General features: G+C 47.9%; 2 protein-coding genes across 4 annotated transcripts in view; both read left to right on the forward strand.

Annotated features, from left to right (window-relative positions):
- LOC111152768 (cadherin 13) overlaps nt 1-7,950 on the forward strand; it is a 991,753-nt gene extending 983,803 nt beyond the window's left edge. Inside the window, exon 14 of the mRNA XM_022511391.1 lies at nt 5,664-7,950. Coding sequence (XP_022367099.1) covers nt 5,664-5,671 — 8 coding nt within the window. The 3' untranslated portion in view covers nt 5,672-7,950. The remainder of the gene's footprint in view (nt 1-5,663) is intronic.
- Nucleotides 7,951-17,236: 9,286 nt separating this feature from the next.
- LOC111152821 (heat shock factor binding protein 1) lies at nt 17,237-21,648 on the forward strand. 3 transcript variants are annotated; one of them, XM_022511479.1, is made up of 4 exons: nt 17,237-17,404; nt 17,871-17,937; nt 18,545-18,665; nt 20,119-21,648. In XM_022511479.1, exons 1-3 carry the CDS (start codon nt 17,360-17,362, stop codon nt 18,661-18,663), a joined length of 231 nt encoding a protein of 76 aa, XP_022367187.1. In that variant the 5' UTR covers nt 17,237-17,359; the 3' UTR covers nt 18,664-18,665; nt 20,119-21,648. The 3 variants fall into 3 exon arrangements, with proteins under 3 accessions (XP_022367187.1, XP_022367188.1, XP_022367189.1); XM_022511480.1 differs by having other exon boundaries at nt 20,122-21,648; XM_022511481.1 differs by lacking the exon at nt 20,119-21,648 and adding an exon at nt 19,765-20,108.
- The last annotated feature ends 339 nt before the right edge of the window (nt 21,649-21,987 follow it).

The raw sequence follows: 21,987 nt of genomic DNA on the forward strand, positions 1-21,987 counted from the left end.
AGCATCTCCCTGCAGAGCTAGAAATGTCCTAGGTTTATACTCCAATGTTTTCACCCCAAGATGGGTAGGTTCAGCCCAAAAAAGAGTTAGGAACATGAGCATTCACCTGCTTGACTTCAGAAAGAACCTCCATCTGTCCGTATATAAAAGGCATAAGACTACATAATATTGTTCATTTGAACATTATAACGGTGCTAGTTTCATTATACACCTAGCGGGAGACGTCCTTCCCAACGAGGGAGATACCTAACAAGATGTGTGAGGAGCAGGGTGAGAGCTAGCAGGAGTAAAGAACCATGGGTATCCCGTGGCTCAGAATTCTTTGTAAGAGCAGAACTCAGAGTGGCCAACCCACCTGTGTAGCTATTAACATGACATTGACAAGAAGCAGAAATGGGCCTAAAACACTAAGCAAGGTGGGGTGAAGGTAGGAGCATCTACAAGCACTAACCTAGATTATAAAGGGCAGGGATAACAACTTCCTGACCCTGCTTAATGCTGCTTTGAACCAGGAGTTGGCAAACTACTGTCCGAAGGTCAAACATGGCCCACTTCTGTTTTTGTAAATAAAGTTTTATTGGAACACAGCCATGTTTGCAGTCAGCCTGCTACAACAGCAGCGTTGAGCAGGAACCACAGAGACCACATGACCTGCGGAGCAGAAATACGGATTCACCTGGCCCTTAACAGGAAAAGCGTGCCAACCCCTTCTTTGAAGCCTTGCTCTTAAAACCGCGGTGATCGCATCATACAACATGGCGGGAGGGGATTTTTTTCCCTCCTCCCCTCAAATAACATTGAGATCCAGGTAGAACAGCTGAACCAAATACCCTAATGTCCCAGGGCTTTTTTATTTTCTTCACCGGCCCGGAGATGTTATCCCACTTTATAGATGGGAAAACAGGCTCTGAGACGTCCCAAGGTGCGTGGGGCGTGAGGCGTTCACCGTCAGACTGCCTCCCTGCAGGAAAAAGTGGTAGAAACATTTCAGCTTGTTAGGAGACCGCAGAAGGCATTACTGCCACTGAGAAGTGAAATGAGGGGTCTGTACCTCCTTTTCTGACAGCTGAAGGGAATAAAACTAATGACATTGCAAGTAATAAAAAATGTAAATGGAATTAATTTTACTGCCAATTTCATTGTTGAAGGTTAGTGTTGCTGACACCGGAGAGCTGTGCTGTGCTCCCGCAGGACCCTGCCCGCGAAGCAGGCTGGCATCTCTATTAGGCTGTGTCTTGGGGGGCGGGGGGCTCGTACGGCTCTGCGTGGTGTGACACAAGCAGCTCCAGGGGAGAATATCATCCCGAAACCTTTCTGAACAATTGTTTTAGGTTTAATTAATCAGCAATAGCAAGAACATAAAAAGACAGATCAGGCGAACCCCATTAACAAGTACCAAAATGAAATGTCTCTACATTGGCGAGGAAGGAGAATTGCATTGTAACCTCGATCACAATGAGAAAGTTTCAAGACGTGACCAAGATGAGCAAAGCAGCCGCTGAAAATACTTCTAATGCATTGTGTGAAGGTATTATTTGGATTCCATCAAATTCACCCATTTCGAGGGTACAGTTGGCTGCATTTTGGTAAATGTGCACACTTGTGTAGCCACACCAAGTATCAAGATACAGTTTCCTTGTGTGCCTTTACTATTGATCCCCTCCCCTGAATCCAGACCCTCGTTGATCTGCCTTCTCTATTTGCTTGCCTTTCTAGAATTTTCTATACACGGAATCACATAGACCATGTTGTCAAGGGTATCAGTATATTGTTCCTTTCTGTTGTGAAATGTGTTCTGGGCAGAGACAGGCCTGGAGGAGCACCCAACTCAGGGGGAGAAGGCTGCCCTCTGCCCGCAGATGGTCCTGAGCCGTGCTATACAGAGATTCTATGGCCCCTTGAAGGGGTATCACTATGTGGATAATGACATTGACCTCCCAGGGCTTCTAAGTGCCACGCACACGCAAACCTAAGAGCCTTACCTAAATTACACAGACTAGCTCATGTAATCAAGTCCACAGCCTTCAGACGTAGGATCCTTTATGTTACAGTCTGAACTGGCTTGAACACGATTGGAGACTTTTTTAATTTAGCAGGTTTTATTCAGTCCATTTTTTTTTCCCTCAGTGACCAAAATTATTATTTTAAGTAATGAACACCACACTGGAAAACGTTTTTTTAGCAGCTTTATTGAGGTATAATTCACATAACATAAAATTTACCTGCTATAATTAAATTTATCTACTTTACTGATTCTGGTAAATGTATAGTATTCTATAGCACCAAACTCTAGTTTTAAGACATCTCCATTACTGTGTAAAGTTATCTTGTGCCCTCTTTAAAATCAGACCTCACCCCTGTCCCAGCCCTGGGCAATTTCTGATTCGCTTTCTGTCTATAGTTATTCCTTGCCTGGACATTTGATTTGAATGGCAGCATAAAATATGTAGTCCTTTTCTTTTTTTTAAAGATTATTTGTTTATTTATTTGACAGAGATCACAAGTAGGCACAGAGAGAGAGAGGAGGAAGCAGTCTCCCTGCTGAGCAGAGAGCCTGATGCGAGGCTCAATCCCAGGACCCTGGGATCATGACCTGAGCCGAAGGTGGAGATTTTATACCACTGAGCCACCCAGGCGCCCCTATATAGTCCTTTTCATCGGGTGTCTATCACTTGGCGTAATGTTTCTGTGGTTCATTCATGTTGAGACATGTATCTGTAGTTTTTTTTTTTTTCTTTTTAATATCGAGTAATATTTCACTGTATGGATATACCACATTTTTTTAATGCATTCACTGGGTGATGGATATTTGAGTTGTTTTCCAATTTGGGGATTGTATGAATTATGCTGCCATGAACATCCATATATGTGTCTTTATGGGGCACTGACCATGCTTTTGAGAAGAAATGTTTCAGCATCTGCTATTATGAATTTAGGAAAGGTCCAAGTTCCATGGCAGTAGTGTAGAACCTCAGGGATGTTTGGGGAACCAGGGACAGGACCCTGACAGGTTCTGCCAAGCATCTGCTCCCTTTTGGTATCTGCTTCAGCCTTCTATTAAAAAACCATGTCCTCATCAGGAACATTGGGCTGGGGGTCAGAGAAGAGATGAGGGGAGATGTGTGGGTCTTGATGTAAGATGACCACCTCCTGGGGAGGATGAGGGGTCTCATGGTTGGGAGGGTGTGGTCATGAAACCAAAGCCCAAATTATGAGCAGCTCTTCAGAGTCTGTCATGACTCAAAGAGAATGGTGGCCCAGTAGCCTTGAGGATCTGGATCAGTGCTGGAAGAGGAGAGATCTGAGCTGAAGATTCACTTTTTGGCACTTCCCTGAACCACTTCTGGGGTGACATGTTTAGGAATGCTGGTATAATTTACAGATGGGCAGAGGTTACCTTCCTGTCAGTGCACATTTGCAGAAATTCCTTAAGGATTTAGACTTGTCTCCAAAGGCAAGAGAAACAAAAGCAAAAAATGAACTCTTGGTACTTCATCAAGATAAGAAGCTTCTGCACAGCAAGGAAACAGTCAACAAAACTGAAAGGCAACCTATGGAATGGGAGAAGATACTCACAAAATGTCTTATCAGATAAAGGGTTAGCATTCAAAATCCATAAAGAAGTTATGCAACTCAACAGCCAAAAAACAAAAACTCCAATCAAGAAATGGGCAGAAGACATGAACAGACATTTCTCCAAAGAAGACATCCAGATGGCCAACGGACACGTGAAAGATACTCAACATCACTCATTGTTGGGAAACACAAATCAAAACCATAGTGAGATGCCACCTCACACCTGTCATGATGGCTAAAATTAACAACTCAGGAAACAACAGATGTTGGCAAACATGTGGAGAAAGGGGAACCCTCCTACACTGTAGGTGGGCATGCAAGCTGATGCAGCTACTCTGGAAAACAGTATGGAGGCTCCTCAAAAAGTTACAAATATGGCCCAGCAATTGCACAATTAGGTATTTACCCAAATGATACAAACATAGTGATCTGAAGGGGCACGTGCACCCAAATGTTTATAGCAGCAATGTCCACAAGAGCCAAACTATGGAAAAAGCCCACGTGTCCATTGACAGATAAATGGATAAAGAAGATGTGGTATATATAAACAATGGAATATTACTCAGCCATCAAAAAGAATGAAATCCTGCTATTTGCAACGACATGGAAGGAACTAGAGGATAAGGAACTCAAGGGTGGCACTTAGTGAAACAAGTCAGTCAGAGAAAGACAATATTACATGATTTCATTTTTATGTGGAATTTAAGAAACAAAACAGATGGAGGATATTTTTAAATAAAATTCACAGTGCCATTTAATATATTCAAGTCTTTCTTCAAATATGGGAGAATATGGCTGGACACCAGCCCTGCAGCCCAAGTAACTAAAGTTTACGATAATGGTGGCAAGGACAGTGAAAAAGTCATCTGGAAAGAAGAAATTAAATGCGTTCCAGAGACTCCTGTCAAGGAATCACCTTTAGCCTTCCACCTTCCCAGTATCATGTTGCTTACATTTGAGTGACATTACAGAGACTTTTTATCTGATTTTAGAGATGCTGCTTTAAATTTCCCAAACAGATAAGTAAGAGGATTAACCTCTAAAAGCCAGGAGGTACAGAGTCAGTGGGTGGGTTCGTCACACTGATCTGCCCCTCAGCAGGCTTTGAATGAAAAGACCCAGACTTTACAGAGTTACTCCATTATAGTCTGTCTAGCCATCGGTTCATTCTAGAGTGATCTACACTTACATGGTGGGTTGACCTGTACACTTGTTTATTTCTTTGATTATAACATGACTTTTAGCAGTACCATTGGCCTGTATAAAGCCAAGATATAATAATAATAATAATAATTAAGCAAAAAGAGCAGATTCCCACTCATGCTATTATCCAGCAGAGGGGAGACGCGGGGCTGCCGTACATCTTAGAGAATAAGCACAGTTTTGGTGACCTCAGTAATCTTGGACGAGACAGTCCAAGCCATGGAGGTGGAGGAAGGGGTCATGAGCCAAACACAGGCGGCTTCTGGAAGCTGGAAAAGGCACGGAAGTGGCTTCCCCACTGGGGCCCCCAAAAGGAACACAGCTCCTCCAGCACCTCGACTCTAGCCCTCATAGGACCCATTTTTGGACGTCCAACCTGCAGAAGTCTGAGAGAATAAGCTTTGTTATTTCCAACCACTAAGCTCGCGGCCGTTTGTTACAGCAGCCAGAGGAAACTCATACATCTTCTCTAAAGAACCACCCAAACCTCTCTCGCTCTCCCCTGTGACCAAAAATATAATATCCAGGACTCTAATCAGTCTCTCAGCTACCAAGTCAACTTGTCCCTAAAACAGTCGCATTCTGGGCTACTGTGCAAGGGACAGGGCTCAGGGTCACAGAGGCAGTCGGCCCTGTGGATCTGAGAGGAGGTGTCTGGCATGAGTGTTCTTAGATCAATCCAGCTGTTTAGACATAAACCGGCAGGACTATTCGCGCTCTCTTCGGATGTTATGCCAAAGAGGAAAAAAAATTCCCCCGGGGAAGTGCCATGTTTATAAACGTGTTTATGACCGCGTGTCTGCCATTCGTCTGGTGCTTAGCTAAAACACTTTGCATCCAAGCTGTGCTATGCCTTGACTTAACTCTGAATCTTTCCCATTCAGGTCTGTGAGAACTCCTGACATTCGAAGCTTGACTACCAAGTTTCCATAGCAACAGGAAAAAGAAAAAAAAAATCCAAATCTGAAGATTGCAGTTTACAGCTCTCAAACGTCACACCTAGGCCTCAATTGTTCCAGATTTTTGTTTTCTTTGCGATTTCACCGGCTCTGTCCTTCACCATTTCTCCTTTAATTAATGGAATCTTCTGAATTTTCCCTGGCTGTTTAAAGATCACGGCATATGACTTGACCTTCTGGGAGCAGGGACAATGACTACTTTTTCTGATGTGTTGCCATGTCGCTAGTCAGCACGTCACACACACAGCTTTGTGGGTTCATATTTGTATATGTGTGAGTACCTGTATGTGTATATACACAGTATTTATAGAGAGAAACGCTACAGAAGGAACCTAGTTTTGATATGTCATTCTTCCTTGAGAGGTTACACAGAAAAAGGATAGAAGCGATGCACCTGTCCCTTCCAGGGCCACGGGCCCAAGTGAGGCACTAGCCCAGACCACAGAGCTGACACTCCTCCACTGTCCCTGGGGGTCCACGTGCCACCACCCCCCTGCCAGGCAGGTCCACAGAGAGGGAGAGCAGAGACCCAAGTCCTTCCTCTCTAGTAAAGGACTACAACCCGTTTTCACTGCCACCCCATGCCATGATCGTGAGCAAAAGCTGAGAGGAGCAGAGCAGCAAGTCTAACCATCAAATGCCAAGAAAAGGGCTGGAAAATTCTTCCATGGGCACTCTCTGCATTTGTAGGTGTTCCGAATCCAGTCCCACCGGTTCTCACGAGGATGCGGATCGTAGCACAGAATAATCTCTCTCCCTAGTGTCTGTACATTTGCAGATGTCATCGTGGAGGCCCTACCTGCATAGAAGGAAATTGACAGGTGTCACGTGTGTACACATATATGCCCACATGTATAGACATCCCTTTCTGCACATACACGTTTGTTTCCTATATACATAAAAGGCATCAAATAGAGTAAATACAGGTAGTTTTAAAAGTACCCTTTTGTGTGAATCGACTACCGTTGTTTGCAAACCTGAAAATAAAAGATGTTCATTATGTATGAAAAGTAATTGATTTTTATTCTGTGAGCATGTCAGAGAGGAAAGTCCGTGCTGTACTAAGATTACCTTCTTGAGGATACCCTGTAAAGAACCATCCGAGCTCACACCAAATTTTTCTATCAGATAAAACTAGCGACAGCCTGTGGCTTTTTCTTAGAGCTGGCCACGCACTAGGGTAAGGTAAGTGTCTTAGCATATTTTGATGCGGTTGCTTACTAAAGGTTTAACCCCACGCGCACACGCATGTGCGCGCGCACACGCAGACCCATGCTTTCTTATGCAATCTGTTTGTACCCGTGCATTCAGTTCGCCTTCTGTAGGAAGTAGGAGTCCTATGTTGTCTTTATCGTAGTGAAATTATGCAGATAGAGTTCCATATATTGTATTCGTTTCAATAGTAAGTCTTTTTGGAGCATATAGAATGGCAGATTTTTTTTTCCATTAAAATAAATGGGTATTGGTGGTTAAAACGGCTGGACAGTAGCTCTTCTCTGATTTCTATGTGTGTCTCGTGTTGCCGGTGCGAGGTCTTGCCTTAGTGCAAGTTCACTGTTTGGACCAGTCATCCGGGGTCCCCCGTACATCTCCTATTGGTTGAGGGACTCTATAAAGCCAGAAGTCCCCACTCACAGCTGGGCCGGTGCACCTGTCTCGGCCATCATGATGAACAATTCCGAGCATTCTGCAGTCGGCCGTGAAGACGATGGCTATCCTCACAGAGGGGCGAGATCATCCTCAGGTCAGTGACTGCAAGGCCACAGTCACCAGCATCTGCCCGCGGTCCCAGAGCGTGGGTATATCTCTCTTGAACAAGTCCAATGGCTCAGTCAGGAGATTCCACATCTCGAACACGACAGATTGGTCCTTCACCTGTGCACAGAGCAGCCCGGGGGAAGTGGGGAGGTCCGAGCCTGCACACTCACACGCTACGAGACTTCCTCTTCCGGCTTTATAGGTGCTCAGCAGCCGGGCCCATAGGCAGGCGATCCAACAATCGGAAACCCGCCCTCCCTCGTGAGCCTGGGCTATTCCTAGGGAGAAATCTACGTGTCAAGAAGGCCATCCCCTCCAGTTAGCAAGGGCAAGACTCCTTGTCCCTCAAGCCAGTAGGCCCTCCCATACTTTGCACATCAAGCCACCAGCTTAACTTAGCTCAGAGCACAGAAAAATAAGAATGAGCACAGACTGCATCAGTAAATAGCGTCTGCCGTAATTTTCACCTACTTAAGGATGCTCCCGTCCGTAGGGTTCTCATCAGGACAGAGATACTGCTATTGTGTATTTCGTGCTGATCCTTTCAAAAAAAAAAAGAAAAAGGCAACCAATTCTTTGAAACCAAAGTGGTGGCATTTCCTCAACTACCGAATATTTTCTAACTTGCTCGGACACATTTACATTGTTTATTGAAAGCAAACATAGAATCAAAGCATTATTTCATTATTTACCAATGCATTTTATTTTACTCCAAGTTATTGGGGGGAAAAATTAAGAGCCAGAAATTGCTTTTCTCCATTGCTGAGCACAAAACAGAATTTTATTTCCACTGAGCGAATGGTCGCACCTTCTTCACTGTAAACACATCAATCACCTGAGTTGATTAAAAATTACTTTTTCTTTCCATTTTATACACAAGAAATTATTTCTGATCATTTGTTTTAGCAAAAACATGCAAACATTTTCCAATTTCAGAAAAGGTGACCTTCAGTACCGCCCCTTCCTCCAAAGGGACGTCATTTCAGGTGACTCTCAGCCAACTCCTGCAAATCTGAACTGGAGAGCAAAATCAGTCTGGCTCCGTTTCGTGGTGGGTGTCAGACAGGTCTCAGATTCTCAAGGACCGTTTTTAGAAATTTTGATAATGTCCCAGATTTCCAAAATGGGATTCTAAACAGTCCAACAAATGGAGTGACCCTTTACCAGCAAATTCTCGAGGTAGATCACATTGCATTTCATCCAGAATAAATACAGAGGGTCTTGATCTTAATAGGTGGCAACTATGACGTGATTAACAAGGCTGTGTTTGATGCTGGGTTTAGTGCAGCTGGACCCGCACATGAGCTCTCCAGGTTGGTTCTGAAGGAAAGAGTTTGCAGTTCTCCTGGGGTGTATGAACAAGGTAAAAAATATATATATGCATTAATAATGCTAATAATAATAATAAGGGTTTACATTTATTGATTGAGGACCATGCATCCAGCTGTACAAAATCCTTTACACACCTGTTAACCCACTGACCCCATTACAACAACATTACGAGGCAAGGACTCCTATCTTCTCCAACTTAGAGATAAGGACAGTGGACGCTCAGGAAAATCAAACGGCTTGCCCCAGGTAAGTGACCTCCAAAAGCCACGTGGTTTGGCTGCAGGGCTCTGTTGTTTCTACTTAACACAGTGTCCCTCCCAATGGCGCCGCCGAACCAGACAGAATGTCTCCTGAAGACCAGAAAACCCTCGTCTGAAGCCTCCCTTAGCAGGACGATCTACCCAAACTGAGTAAACAGACCTTCTACTATTCCTTAGTTCCAAGAGCTGTCAAGAACCATTAACACCATTCTCAGTTCACACGAAACCTCAGAAATGTCTCCCTCACAAGATCATGTCTAGTATTTCCTCCCTTTCCTCCCATGGCTTGTGCACAGGCGCCTGGGGGACTCCTACCACACTGATCAGCTGTCTCAGGTGTGCGAAAGGACGCTCATGCCCTCCCAAGGACCCGGTCTCGGCCAAACCAACCCAGGGGAGGGAAAGCTCAGGGAGAAGCAGCGTGGGGCTCTCAGGAGCCTGCCGTGGGCTCAGCGACAGACAAATAAAGGATCTCCAAGCACTTCGGAGGTTTTCAACGTTGCACCTGAACCTAAACCGACAGGTAAATCACACCAAGGGGAAGGTGAGCCCTGAGAAAGAGTGAACTACCTTCTGCGTCTAACCACTAAGAAATAACGATAAAATTGTCACTGTTGCCATCATCAACAGTGATCTGGGTACACTTTTCACAAAGATGGTGCCTCCCGTCTTCTCTCCTTATGTGGATACTGAAATCGGGAACCACTCATAATCGGGTGGTAAGACGCGTCCATAATGGTTCACCTAAAGCAACTAGCGGTTCTTTTGCTGTGCCACGTGTGTTCACCTTTACCATGTCTCCCATCACTGATGGATTGGCCCACGGCCGAAAAACATTCTGCAGTTCCGACCCTTATGTAAAAGCACATGCAGAACAGCTAGAGACAGAAGAAAGTGGTGGGATTGAAGGTGCAAATCACGAGTTCCGATAAGAACTTCAACTGTCTAAATTAAGCGGAGATAATTTAGATACTCATCAACTTCAGAAAGGAAAGAAACCTCTTCCTGTCACTCACGCAACATCACTCTCATAACATTAATAATCACTGGTGTCGTTGAGCTTGAGAAGACTTTGAACCATTTTGTTTGGCTTCCAAGCGGCAGCTGGCTGGTAAGGATACAGTGAGAAGCAACAGGTGTAGGAGACCACAGAAAATGCCACCGTGAACCTATGAAGCCTTTGAGAAAGTATCTCATGAAAACACTGGGAGCATATGCTGAAAACTTCCATTTTCTGCTGCTTTTTTAAAAGCTTTTCTTTTAGAAAGCAAGAAAGCCATTCATTATCTACAATATATGCGGATTCAGATTTTTAAAGAGTTGAAAGCGAAGGCTCTAGGAAAAAGAGTGTGCGGTCGTGCACACATCGACACGGGTGGGGTGGTAAATTTCAGAAAGTGTAAAGAGATCTTTTTTTGTAAACACTCAAAAGGGATGAAAGTTTATCATCTTAAAATATTTCCTATCCTATAGTGGATGCAGTTCCTTTGGGCCCGAGTTGCTGAACTGTTTACAGTACCTGAGCTGTAAATTAATGTCTGATCTACAACGTTTTTGCAAAGAAACTTGTAACTTGTTTATGAAATATTTAAATAAAGGTTATCTGAGATTTTTAATGTGTGTACTTGGCCTTAAACCGTCTTCCGTACCATTTCAACGCAGCGAGAGAGCCAAAGGACATTGTTTTAAATGGCGCTCTGGTTGGCCTATAATGTTGGAAGACCGAGACTAAAACCCAAGTGATAGCCTGACTGATGATTAACTCTGCCCCCTTCTTCCTTCATAACAGTCAGAGCCCTCTGGTGTGAGAGAAACAGATAGATGATAGATAGATAGATAGATAGATAGATAGATAGATAGATAGATAGATAATAGTAGATAGATGATAGATAATAGGTAGGTAGATAGATACATAATAGGTAAATAGATGATAGATATAGATAGATGATACATTGATAGATGACAGATAATAGGTAGATAGGTAGGTATGTAGATAGATTGATAATAGGTAGACAGATGATCGATAGGTGATAGATAGATAATAGGTAGACAGATGATAGATAAAGGACAGATGACAGAATGATAGATGAAAGATAGAAATAGAGAGCAAGATAACTTTAGGGAGGTCCTTAACAAAAGAGAGGAAGGGTGTTAATCATTAATAATGAACCAGATATTTTACATGTTTATGAATGTATATACATACTATATTATTCATAACATGTTATTTATATGAAATATAATTATGTATTACATAGGTCAGGTATTTAATTCATGGAATATTGGAATAGCCAGTATTTCCAGTGCATCGATGTGACAGCGAGGCTCACAAGTGAAAACTGTCTCGTGCTAGGTGTCCCCTAGAAGGGGTGCACGTGACTCCCACACCGGCACTTTCCGATCTACCCTACCCCGAGGTTGTATCCTCTCTCACACAACACACGAACTTGACAGCGACAAGACGAGCCAATCTGACAGGACAGCGTCAGTGAAGCAGAAGAAAACCAAACGTGTGCGTCAGTCTCTCAGAAACATTTCCTTCCTGCCCAGGGCCGCCGTCTCCAGGAAATTGCCAGTTTGGGGAAATAAATAGGAAACTGATTCCTTGGTAGCCCATCACGGAGACAGAGACGCTAATTTGCCACAAATAAGCATAAGAAACGTAACCCGACACTTCAAACCAAAAGGAAAGCAACTCAAGATAGATTGGGACCGCTGATCTCTCCATTCTTCTCCAGAAAAGCAATTTTCTGTCCTTTTGTAAGCATAGCCTCAAAAAGCCTCTCCTGCTCTTGTACACAAGACAAGGAATCCAGTGACGCTACCCAGGGCACACTCCAGAGATGACAGCAAAACTTGCTTCTCACATAGGAATCCAAGCCAGGAGGACTGGTACCAGGACAGAGGCATTTTTAAAGGAAATTTGCCAGAGCTCTCTCCGAAACAGAGCCCTACCCCTGCAAGGTGGATCCTGAAGACCCTGCCCAGCCCCCTCCCTGCACCCGCGGAAGAATGACCGGTGCTTTGAATGCTGCTTCTGTACAGGAGATATCCGGCGCCTGCAGAAAATTCCCAACTCTCCTTTCCAGGACTTCTCTGCAAGAAAAGTGGCTCGTTACAGTGGCTCGGCAACATTTCCTTAATGCTTCCCCTTCGCCAATACGGAACGAAGTGTGATTTTAAAGCAAGTACCACTTCTTTACCCTCTGCTTCCCTGTCTTCGCTTAGGTCAGAATTTTCTAAACTTTAATCCTATAAGAAGATCTTCATGATTTCACAATGTTCCTCTAGCACCTCTGCAAATTCCGCCCTCCCAGTGCCTCCGTATTACCAATTACCACTACAGTTTTCAATGATATAATTTCAAATTTATCATTTTTGCTGAAATGAATATATTTTCAAAGAAAAATGTATTACTACCGTGAACAAAAAGCCAGTGTCACTTGGGGTACGCTTAAAGTAACAATCAAAATAAATACAAAGGAAAATGGCAGAATAGAGGGGTCCGGTCCCTATATGTCCCCCCTACTCGACCCCACCCCCCCACTTCCCTACTACAGAAACACCAATTTTAATAAACACCCACAGATGAGAACTTATTTTGGGGAGCCCAGAAACACACCTGAAATGTTACAATATTTCCATGGAGCAAAAAAGCCAGAGGAGAGATGCATTGAAGTGGTTAAAAGAAAAAGTGTCAGCTCACCCCACCTCCAAGGCAGCATAGCTCAGGGCCCAGAGAGATCTCCTGGTCCACAGCTTCCCCAGCTTTGCAGGACACTGCCCATGTGGGTCTTGTCCTGATGAGAACATGGCAGGGGGGATGGGCACTACTGAATAGGCAGGGGACAGCTAGGAACAGAGAGAAGGGGGTGGTGGAGGGGAGAGCTTATAGCACCAATGGATCTTAACGGGTCACAGATCCTGCTGCCTGGCATACGGTCTCCATCCACAGTCCTGCTCGCAGAGGGAGAGCACTCCACAAATGAAAACTGGAACTAATACGTTCTCCAGCAATCCCGCTTCTGGGTACTTACCCAAGGAAGTTGAAATCAGGGTCTTGGAGCGTTCACTGCAGACTACCCACGAGCAGCGTGGAAACAAGCTAGGTGTGCATCAAGGGGCGAGTGGGTAAAAATCACGCGCTGTTTATGTGCAATGGACTGCAATTCGACTTTTAAAAGAAGGAAGTCCTGCCATTTGTGGCTATAGGGTGGGACCCGGAGGGCGTTATGCTCCATGAAACAAGCCAGACACAGAAAGACGAATAATACATGATCTCACTTACATATGGAATCTAAAATGGTCCAATTCATAGATGCAGAGAGTAGAACGGTGGTTGCCAGGGACGGGGGGTGGGTGGGGGAAATGGGCAGATGTTGGTCATCGGGAACAAAGTTTCAGATATGCAGAAGATCCACTGTACGGAACAGTGCCTGTCACTGACGGTACTGGGTTACGTACCTAAAATTTGCTGAACTTACGTATAGCTTCCTACCACACAAATAAGAGTCACTCATAATAAAGGCGGCAGGAGGACACTGTGGGAGGTGATGGGTATGTCCATGAGCACGATGGTGATGGTTTCGGGGGTGTATCCTTATCCCCAAACTCGCTGAGTTGAAGGCATTGCATATGTACAGCTCTTCACATGGCACTCATGCCTCAATAAAGTTGTTTTAAGAAATAATAAAATGAAATAAATACAAGGAAAACCAAAAAAGGGATTACCTTTTAGCTAGGCAGTATGTCTACCTAAGGTCCAGGCAGGAGGCTGCCCTGTGTTAAAAGGAGAAGTGAACAAGGACGAGCAAGGACTCAGACTCAGTAAGACCCAACGGAGACGCTGCACCTGTCGCAAAGAGGAACGAGGAGCCATCGGTTCCATGAGTCTCACTTGGGTGGGGCCACATCCTCATACTGTCCAGAATCACTTCAGTGCCCTTTGGTAGAAACCAAACAAGCAAAACTGTATGAAGGGAAGGTTGCAGATACAGTAACTGAAGAAGACAGGTCCTTCCCCTTCTAGAATCTTCTCTTTCTAGAACCTTCTCTTTCTAGAACCTTCTCTTTCTAGAATCCTTTCTACGCTCTATTGAGTGGAAGCACAGAACCACACAGGGTCACCTCACTGGGATGGTTTTGTTTTCTATTTGTGTGTGTGTGTTGTTTTCTTTGTATATGCCCGGAGGAAGGAGTCCACGGGAAGGGACTGGCTAGTGGAGGAGGCACATTCCCAGAGTGGGTTGAGATGTCCAGGGCCCAGCCCCACACAGGAGGAAGGACACCCGGTGTGGAGGCAGAAAGGACCAGAGTCACACAGGTGCAGGTCCTTATAGAGACAGGGAGGGTAGGACCTAGGTGACGATAGTCTCTATTGTCTCTGAAAAAACAGAAGTTAAGGTCGTCCTTTGAGACAAAAGGGATGAAAAACTGGGTTTGGAGAGACCGGGGAGGTTTGGGCAAAGCGCGGAAGGCGGGGGGCTGTGGCAGGGGGGTGTCCTTCAGCAGCGGCATCCGGCCACTGGGGAGACAAGCAGAGCAGGAGAAGGGCAGCTGAGACCAGCGTCGGGTCACAACGGTGCTGATGCAGGTGCAGCCTGGGAAAGACGAGTTCCAGGTTCTCCACGTGCCTGCGGTGACCGCTGCTTCTCTGCTTACCGGGCACAGGCAGCATTCCCACTGCCCCCCACCACCACCACACCGGTGGGCAGGGGCGCGTCCCTGAGCGGCCGAGGGAGGGGTGCGGAGACAGCTCAGATGGAACCAAAGAGCCAGTATGAAAGTATCACGTTAGCTCACGTAAAACCACACGGTCCTGAAAGGGGTAAAGGGAATTACTTCGGTTACACAACTGATCTAGAAAGATCTTGAAAAAAAAAATGCTAAGGTTTAAAACAAGGGTTGTTCAAAACTGACATTTTAAAGGTTAATTGCTAGTGCCTTGCACATGATTCAATAGTTTTGCTAATGGAACAATATTCAGTTAAGTTCAGCGTGTCAACCTTACAAAGTTATATCAGCCATGACTATAAGTCAGTGAAATTTTTGTGTAAAGCAGCTGTTTAAAAGACCTTGGTCTTCACACAGAAGAAGTACACTCTTTCTGCTTAAGTGTGGAGGGGGGCGGGGAGCCTCCACTAAATAGTGTCAAACAACTTTTTTTTTTAAAGATTTTATTTATTTATTTGAGAGAGAGAACATGAGCAGAGGGAGGGGCAGAGGGTGAGGGAGAAGCAGACTCCCACCGCAGGGCTCCATCCCAGGACCCCAGGCTCATGACCTGAGCCAAAGGCACACGCTTAACGGACTTAGCCATGCAGGTGTCCCAAGAACTTTGCAATCAGGATAAAAAGGACTCCAGAACCCTGCCAGAAACACACACACCCTAAACTAAAACAAAACTGTAGGACCTAGTGCTGATTTGCGTTCTATGTTGCCCACGGCCGTAAACCGGGTCTGGCTACAAATTCAGGGTATGCGGATCCAGACTTCTAAGCGGAGTATGGGAGTCCCTGTGTTGGGGGCAAGAAGTGAGAAGGCCTGAAACCCCACCCAGCCTTGGCTACTCATGAGCAAAATCATCCCGGAGCTTTATGTAAACACTTCATCAAGGGGTATTACTTTACCAACTACTTTGGGTTAAATTGGGTCCCCTCCCCCCAAAAAAGACGTTGAAATCCTAACACCTAGTACCTCAGAATGTAACTTACTTGGAAACGGGGTCTCTGCAGATACAAAAAGTCAAGGGGAGGTCATACTGGAGTCAGGTTGGTAAATCCAATTGGACTGGTGACCTTATAGGGAAAGAGAGATACAGGGACTAAACCACACGAAGACAGGGGCAGAGAGGGGTGGGATGCGTCTACAAGCTAGGGAATGCCAAGATTTGCCAGCAGCCCCCAGAGGCTAGGAGAGAGGTGCGGAACCGTTTTGTCCCTTGCAGCCCTCAGAAGGAACCAAGCCTGTTGGACCCTTGATTTCAGACTCCCCGTCTCTGGAGCTGTGGGAATATAAATGTCTTGTTTGAAGCCACCCAGTTCGTCGTACTTTGTCATAGCTGCCCCAAGAAACGAATGCCAAGGTCAAATACATAGGGAGGAAAATTCTCAAGCAAGGCCCCAGTCGAAAATAAATTCATGCTTGAAGACCGAGTCAACAGGATTCTAGGCAATGGCCATAGATCTTTCTCAAGCTACTGGTTTTCAGCTGAGGGTGACCCCCACCCCACCCCTGGAGACACAGGGCAGTATCTTTGGTTGTCACATTGAGGTGGGGGGGGTGCTACTGGCATCTAGTGGGTACAAGTCAGAGAAGTCATTCAACATCCTGCAATGCGTGGGCACAACTGAACCCCACAACTCGAGGTCCCAACTCAGCAGCAACCCCCTCCTTAAAGACCCAAACCCAGCCTCTGGACCCTGCCGCCGACCTCCCCTTGAGCAACCTCGAGGGCGGTTGCGCGGTGGGGGGGGGGGGGTGATAGGAAAGGGGCTGAGGGGCTCCCTGGAGGCTGGCCGCGTTTCGTAAGGCGGGATTGGTGAACCCTTGCGGACTTCACGAAAGGACACAGGATTTCTACACCACCCAGCACTGTTACACTGAAATCAAGAGTTAAACACCCCCTGCCCCACCGCGCCAGCACCCCCACTCGACCGTCTTGGGGGGAGGGGGAACAGGGCCGTCAGGGCTGTGATCAGGCCTGCAGCTGGGCAGCTGGGCGCGTGGTGGGTGGAGCCTCCCACCACCGGTCCTCGGTTTCCCCTCCAGCGACCCGACCCCCTTCTCCGTACTAGGGGCTTGCGGGGCTCTGCTGGAGGACAGGCGGTGGCACAGGCCTGGGCTTGGCACCTCGCAGGCGCGCGGTAAAGGCGTCCGCCCCGGCCTAGACAAAACCAGCGCGACCTTCAATCGCGACCTGGGAAAGGACCAAGGTCACCACCCCTTCCAGCGGCTCCCACTGGGGCCCTGGAGCCCTTTTTCTCCGCCCCGGCTCCGGGAACTGGGGGAGCGGGGCGGGGCCTCCTGGGGGCGGGGCCTCCTGGGGCGGGGCCAGGCCGGGCGAGAGAGGACGAGGCCTCGCTCGGAATGGAAACGCGAGAGCGCAGGCGCTTCCGGCGCGTGCCGCCAACTACGACTCCCACAACGCCCCGCGGTCCCGCGGCTGCCTCCGTCGTCGCGAGAGGAGGCGCTGGGGGCGGTGCGTGTGCGCGGACAAACGGAAGTGTGGGTGACGGTTGAGCCTTCGCCGCCAAGCTGGGAACCGGGGAGATGGCCGAGACTGACCCTAAGACCGTGCAGGATCTCACCTCGGTGGTAAGGGACGCCCCGCCGGGCCCGAGGTCGCGGAGCCGCCGGACCGAGGCGCCGTCGGCAGCCGCGAAGCGCCAGGTCCCCGGAGGCCGGGTTTGCAGTGGCTCCGCCGGCGGAGGCCCCCCCAGGCCCAGCGTGCCCTCCCTCCAGCCCCACCCGCCTGACCGGAGCCGCCGCCCCCGCTCCCCCCTCCCCAGCGCCCCTCGCCCCCCTCAACACCCCGAGGCCTCCGCGAAAGATCCAGCGAACCGCTGCGGCCGCGGCGGGAGGGGGTCTCGCCAGCCAGTCGGGGTCATGGGGCGGGCGGGGGAACCGAAGCTCGGGGGCTGGGGAGGGGGTGGAGGACAGCGCCCGCCGAAGGCCTCAGAGCTGCCCAGGGCCGCCGGAGGGACGGGACCAGGGCCCCCGCCCCGACCCCAAGCAGGTGTCCCAGGGTGAGCGCGAGGGGGTCTGTCTTCCTGTTCCTCAGGTGCAGACACTCCTGCAGCAGATGCAAGATAAATTTCAGACCATGTCCGACCAGATCATTGGAAGAAATATCCTTTGTGTGTGTGGTCAGCCTCCGTGGGCCCTTGGCTCCTGGGGTCCAGGTCGCGGTGTTGATAAATGCGTGGTTTGCGGGCCAGCGGCAGGCAGTCAGTTACCACATTTTTAACTTTGACTTTATTCAGTGAGCTTGGATGGAGTCCTCCCGCGCGGTTCTGTGCCAAGAGCTGGGGATACCGCTGAGCGCGACCCCTGGCCTCCAGACACTTCCAGTCTAGCAACAGTAGCGGCTAGGATGACTGCACTGGGGGCTAAGCACTGGACAGCCATCTCTCCTCTGGGCCTCAGCCCGACCTGATGAAGAGGTCGTAGTGTTGCCTTTGTTTAGCCATCACAGACTCGCCAGCTTAGAGAAGTGGACTAGGAGACGAGAAGGTCCCCGGGACTAGGAGAGGGCGGGGATGGCGTGTGAGCCGTGCCCCAGACTCGGCACTCGTAGCAGCCAGAATTTAACCCTACTGGTAGGAAAACTAGTTTCACAGAGACGGCTGTGTTTCAGGCCATAGTGTCCAGCCCACACCACCCCCCCCCCCCGGCCCCCAGAGGGAAAGGATGAGAGATGGGCGGGGCTGGTGCGTTTGGCCTTTAACTTGTCACTTGATGACATGAGCAGTCGCATTGACGACCTGGAGAAAAACATTGCGGACCTCATGACACAGGCTGGGGTGGAAGAGCTGGAGGGTGAGAACAAGATCCCTGCCACACCAAAGACTTGAAGGTGAGGGAAGCGACAGTCTTGGGGGGAGGGGTGTCCACGGAACTTTGACGTGGCCAGGCTTTCTCGTGATCCGTTCCCAGCCACGATCCCAGGAAGCGTCTCTTGTTTTCCGCTTCTTGTTCATTAGCCCTGGATCTTGAGGAGTGAGGGTAACTGGTTAACATTTAGGTAATCACGTACTTATTTCATGGAACCCAAATACCGAGAAATGTGTGCTGTTGGCCTGAGAGTTCTTAGCACTGGCAGATTTTGGGGCGTGGTTCTTTTTTTGTAACCTAAGTCCCACATTGCCACCCTCAACTTCATAGATGCCTTGAATTCTAAGGGTTCTTTTGGAAACTCCCCTCCACCAGATAAATGCCAGGACAACGCCTGATGATGACTTGAGTGCAGTGGGCTAGGCCACAGCAAGTCTTCATCCTCGAGTTCATTTAAATTTCCACTACAGGGCGCCTGGGTGGCTCATTTAAGTGTCTTCCTTCTGCTCAGGTCCTGGGATCTCCGCGTTGGGTAGGGCTCCCTGCTTCTCCCCACTCCCCCGCCTCTGTCCTTCCCTCTCTCTCTTAAATAAATAAAATCTTTAAAATTAACTAATGAATTAGTTTCCACTACGTAGTTCCGGATATCTGAGGAAAGATGGATGACCCAGTAGCCTTGTAGCAAGACAGCAAGTTGCAGGTGGCAGCCTCGGTCTCCCCATAGTGGGTTTCTTGCTTATAATAAGGCTTTTCAGGACATGTCGGTTACCTCAGTGCAACCTTAAAATCATTTTGAAACTCCCCTTCCCTCACCCCATATTTAGCATTTCAGTTCCCAACAAAATTAAAGTTTACTGAAAATTCTTAGGTAACTAGGCTACCAAGCAGAACATACAGTAAAAGGCACCGAATTCCTTTTTTAAATGTTCTGGGCATGTCCTGGCTGGACCAAATTAGAAGGAGCTGTGACACGCAGGTCGCTTTGAAGTCCCAGGAAGAGGGAGACTGGGGAGCTAAAAGCCTTGGAAAGTGGCTGTCGCTTTAATAAGAGAACGGATTATTTCGCTGTGTGAGTAAATCACACGCTTGTTCTGTGTGCGCCGTCCTCGTTACTCCTCTAGAGCGATGATTTGGAACGTGTCCTGCCTGCCGTCAAAGCTTCTCTGGGTCTCGTGCCACACGGCGGTCAAAAGTCCCATCCAGTGAGGGAGCACATCCGTTGGAGGACCACAGGACGCAGACTTTGCGAGTGACAGGGCTGATCCAGAGGAAGAAGAGCTGGGAACGGATTGATACGTTTTTAAATAAAGATTTCCAATTAAGTCTGTTGCGGTATCTTTGCTGGGGCGTCGCGCAAGGAAAGGACGTCTAGCTCAGTAGAGGCCTCGAGAGGACTTGTGCCATTTGACAGTGCTACGTGTCCGTGTGCTCTGTCCTTGTAGGAGCATAACGTGTTGATGGTTTTTCTTTTCCAGCAGGCGGCTAATTCCCCCTGAAGTCCGGAACAGCATTTTCACAAGCCGAGAGAAGACCGAACGGCTTTTTGGAGGAACTGCTGTGTGTAGACAGGTTTTCTCCCCTGAAGTGTGTGTTCTTCTTCCCACGTGCTGTATAGTCCGTCTGTAGCGCGATCCTCCCCCCAGTGTCTTGAACTTGGTAACTCCACATCGTGGACCTTGGTCATTCGTGCTGTTAAATATTAAACACTAAAATTTTGGCGGTTCCTACATAAAATTGTCAAGTTTTTTAGTGTATTTTTGGGAAGTCGTTGTTTTCTATTGTTCCTTTTGTAGTAGTTGCTGTTTGATGAACTGTTGCTGTGTAGATTTTTATTAGACATCTGGTAGACCTTTCAGTTGTAATTAGGTTCAGTGAAGGAGGGCATGTGGCACGTTGAGGGCTCTAATTCTCAGCACAGAATGTTGAGCCGGCACCAAATGGCATGCTGGTGATCCTGTTCACATGGTTAAAAAGCCTCTAAAAATTGTTGATTCGGAAACGTCTGGCACTACCCGCTTGCCGAAACTCAACACTGACCCTCAGCGTCCCATGTTAAGTCTCTGAGGCCAGAGGCTGGCACTGACAAGTGACCACTGCCACTTCCGTGCGAGAATTGTTCCCTTTGCAAAGTGACACAATCGCCCAATGTTCCGAGGCGCTCATTGGGTCGAGTTTTGCACAAGATTGGCATACTTGCGTAGGCCCCTGTGCTGTCCGTCTCTGGTCATCACCATAGAAAATGCGGCAGTGTTTCACAGCCCAGTTCGCCATCCTGTCTGGGAGCTGCTGCTCGGGAAAAGGAGCAGAACAGGAAGACAGACCACGTGCAGTCCGTGCCGGTTGCTTGGCTAGAAAATGATAAATGATTTGTAACTGGCTCCAGTTCTTAAGACTTCCTTCTTTCAACTCTTTCTTACCTAAATTCTTACAGAATCGTAGTTTTATTGTTGATTATAGAAGATAGGGATAATACTGTTTTGTCACTCAAAAAAGCGGTGTCCGGATTGCTAAGCCCGGAGGCCAGGATTGACTGTGCCGGAGACCCGTGCTATTGCCACAGCGATGGGACCTTGTCCATGGAAAAAGAAAAGTGGAGGGAGGGGACAGTGCTTCTTAGAAGGAAGCCCTGAATGAGCGGACGCAGTGTGAGTTTTTTGAAGTTTCCTATTCCCCCAGTCGTGTTTGTATTGCACATATGTGATATGATGATGAAATCATGTGTCCTGCTTAGACATGACATAGGTAACAACACAAGGCAATGAGTTTCTCCTGAGATCCTGGAATTGAGCACGAACTACCCCGCTGCAGAAACTTCTCTGATGGGCCAGCAGGTGGCACTGCGAGGCGCTGCCCCGCAGAGGAGCCCCGCATGCTGGAGACAGCCTAGGACCTGGCCGCTTGCTGTCAGCGTAGGTAGGAGTTGTCTTACGTAAGGGAAAGATTTCAGAGGCAAGCAGCTCCCCGGCCGGAAATATCTGCTGTGAATAAAGGTGCCTGACATCCTGCTGTTGATGCTTCCTTTGTGTCCACGATGATTTGTTTGGTTTTCCACGTTTTCGGGATTAAAACGGACACCCCATTCCAGATGATGGGCTCAGGCCTCCGGAAGGCTTAGGTGCACAGAGCCGAAGGCCGCGCGTGGGGTGTGGGTGGGCTGTGCTGTGGGAGAGGGGAGCCCAGGAGCCCCAGAGCCGGGGGCAGACTGCCCTCTGAGGAGAGCTGGGCTCTCCCCTGCCCAGGAGGCAGGCCTGTTCCGAGAATGTTCTCCCGGACTCCCGGACGCTTGGCCTTGGAGAAACACTAGCAAAGAAGGGTTTATGGTCGCTTGGGTGTAGCAGACTTGC

The sequence above is a fragment of the Enhydra lutris genome, unplaced genomic scaffold (genome assembly GCF_002288905.1).
Source record: "Enhydra lutris kenyoni isolate GAN:26980312 unplaced genomic scaffold, ASM228890v2 scaffoldscaffold30, whole genome shotgun sequence".
In the NCBI taxonomy this organism is placed as follows: domain Eukaryota; kingdom Metazoa; phylum Chordata; class Mammalia; order Carnivora; family Mustelidae; genus Enhydra; species Enhydra lutris.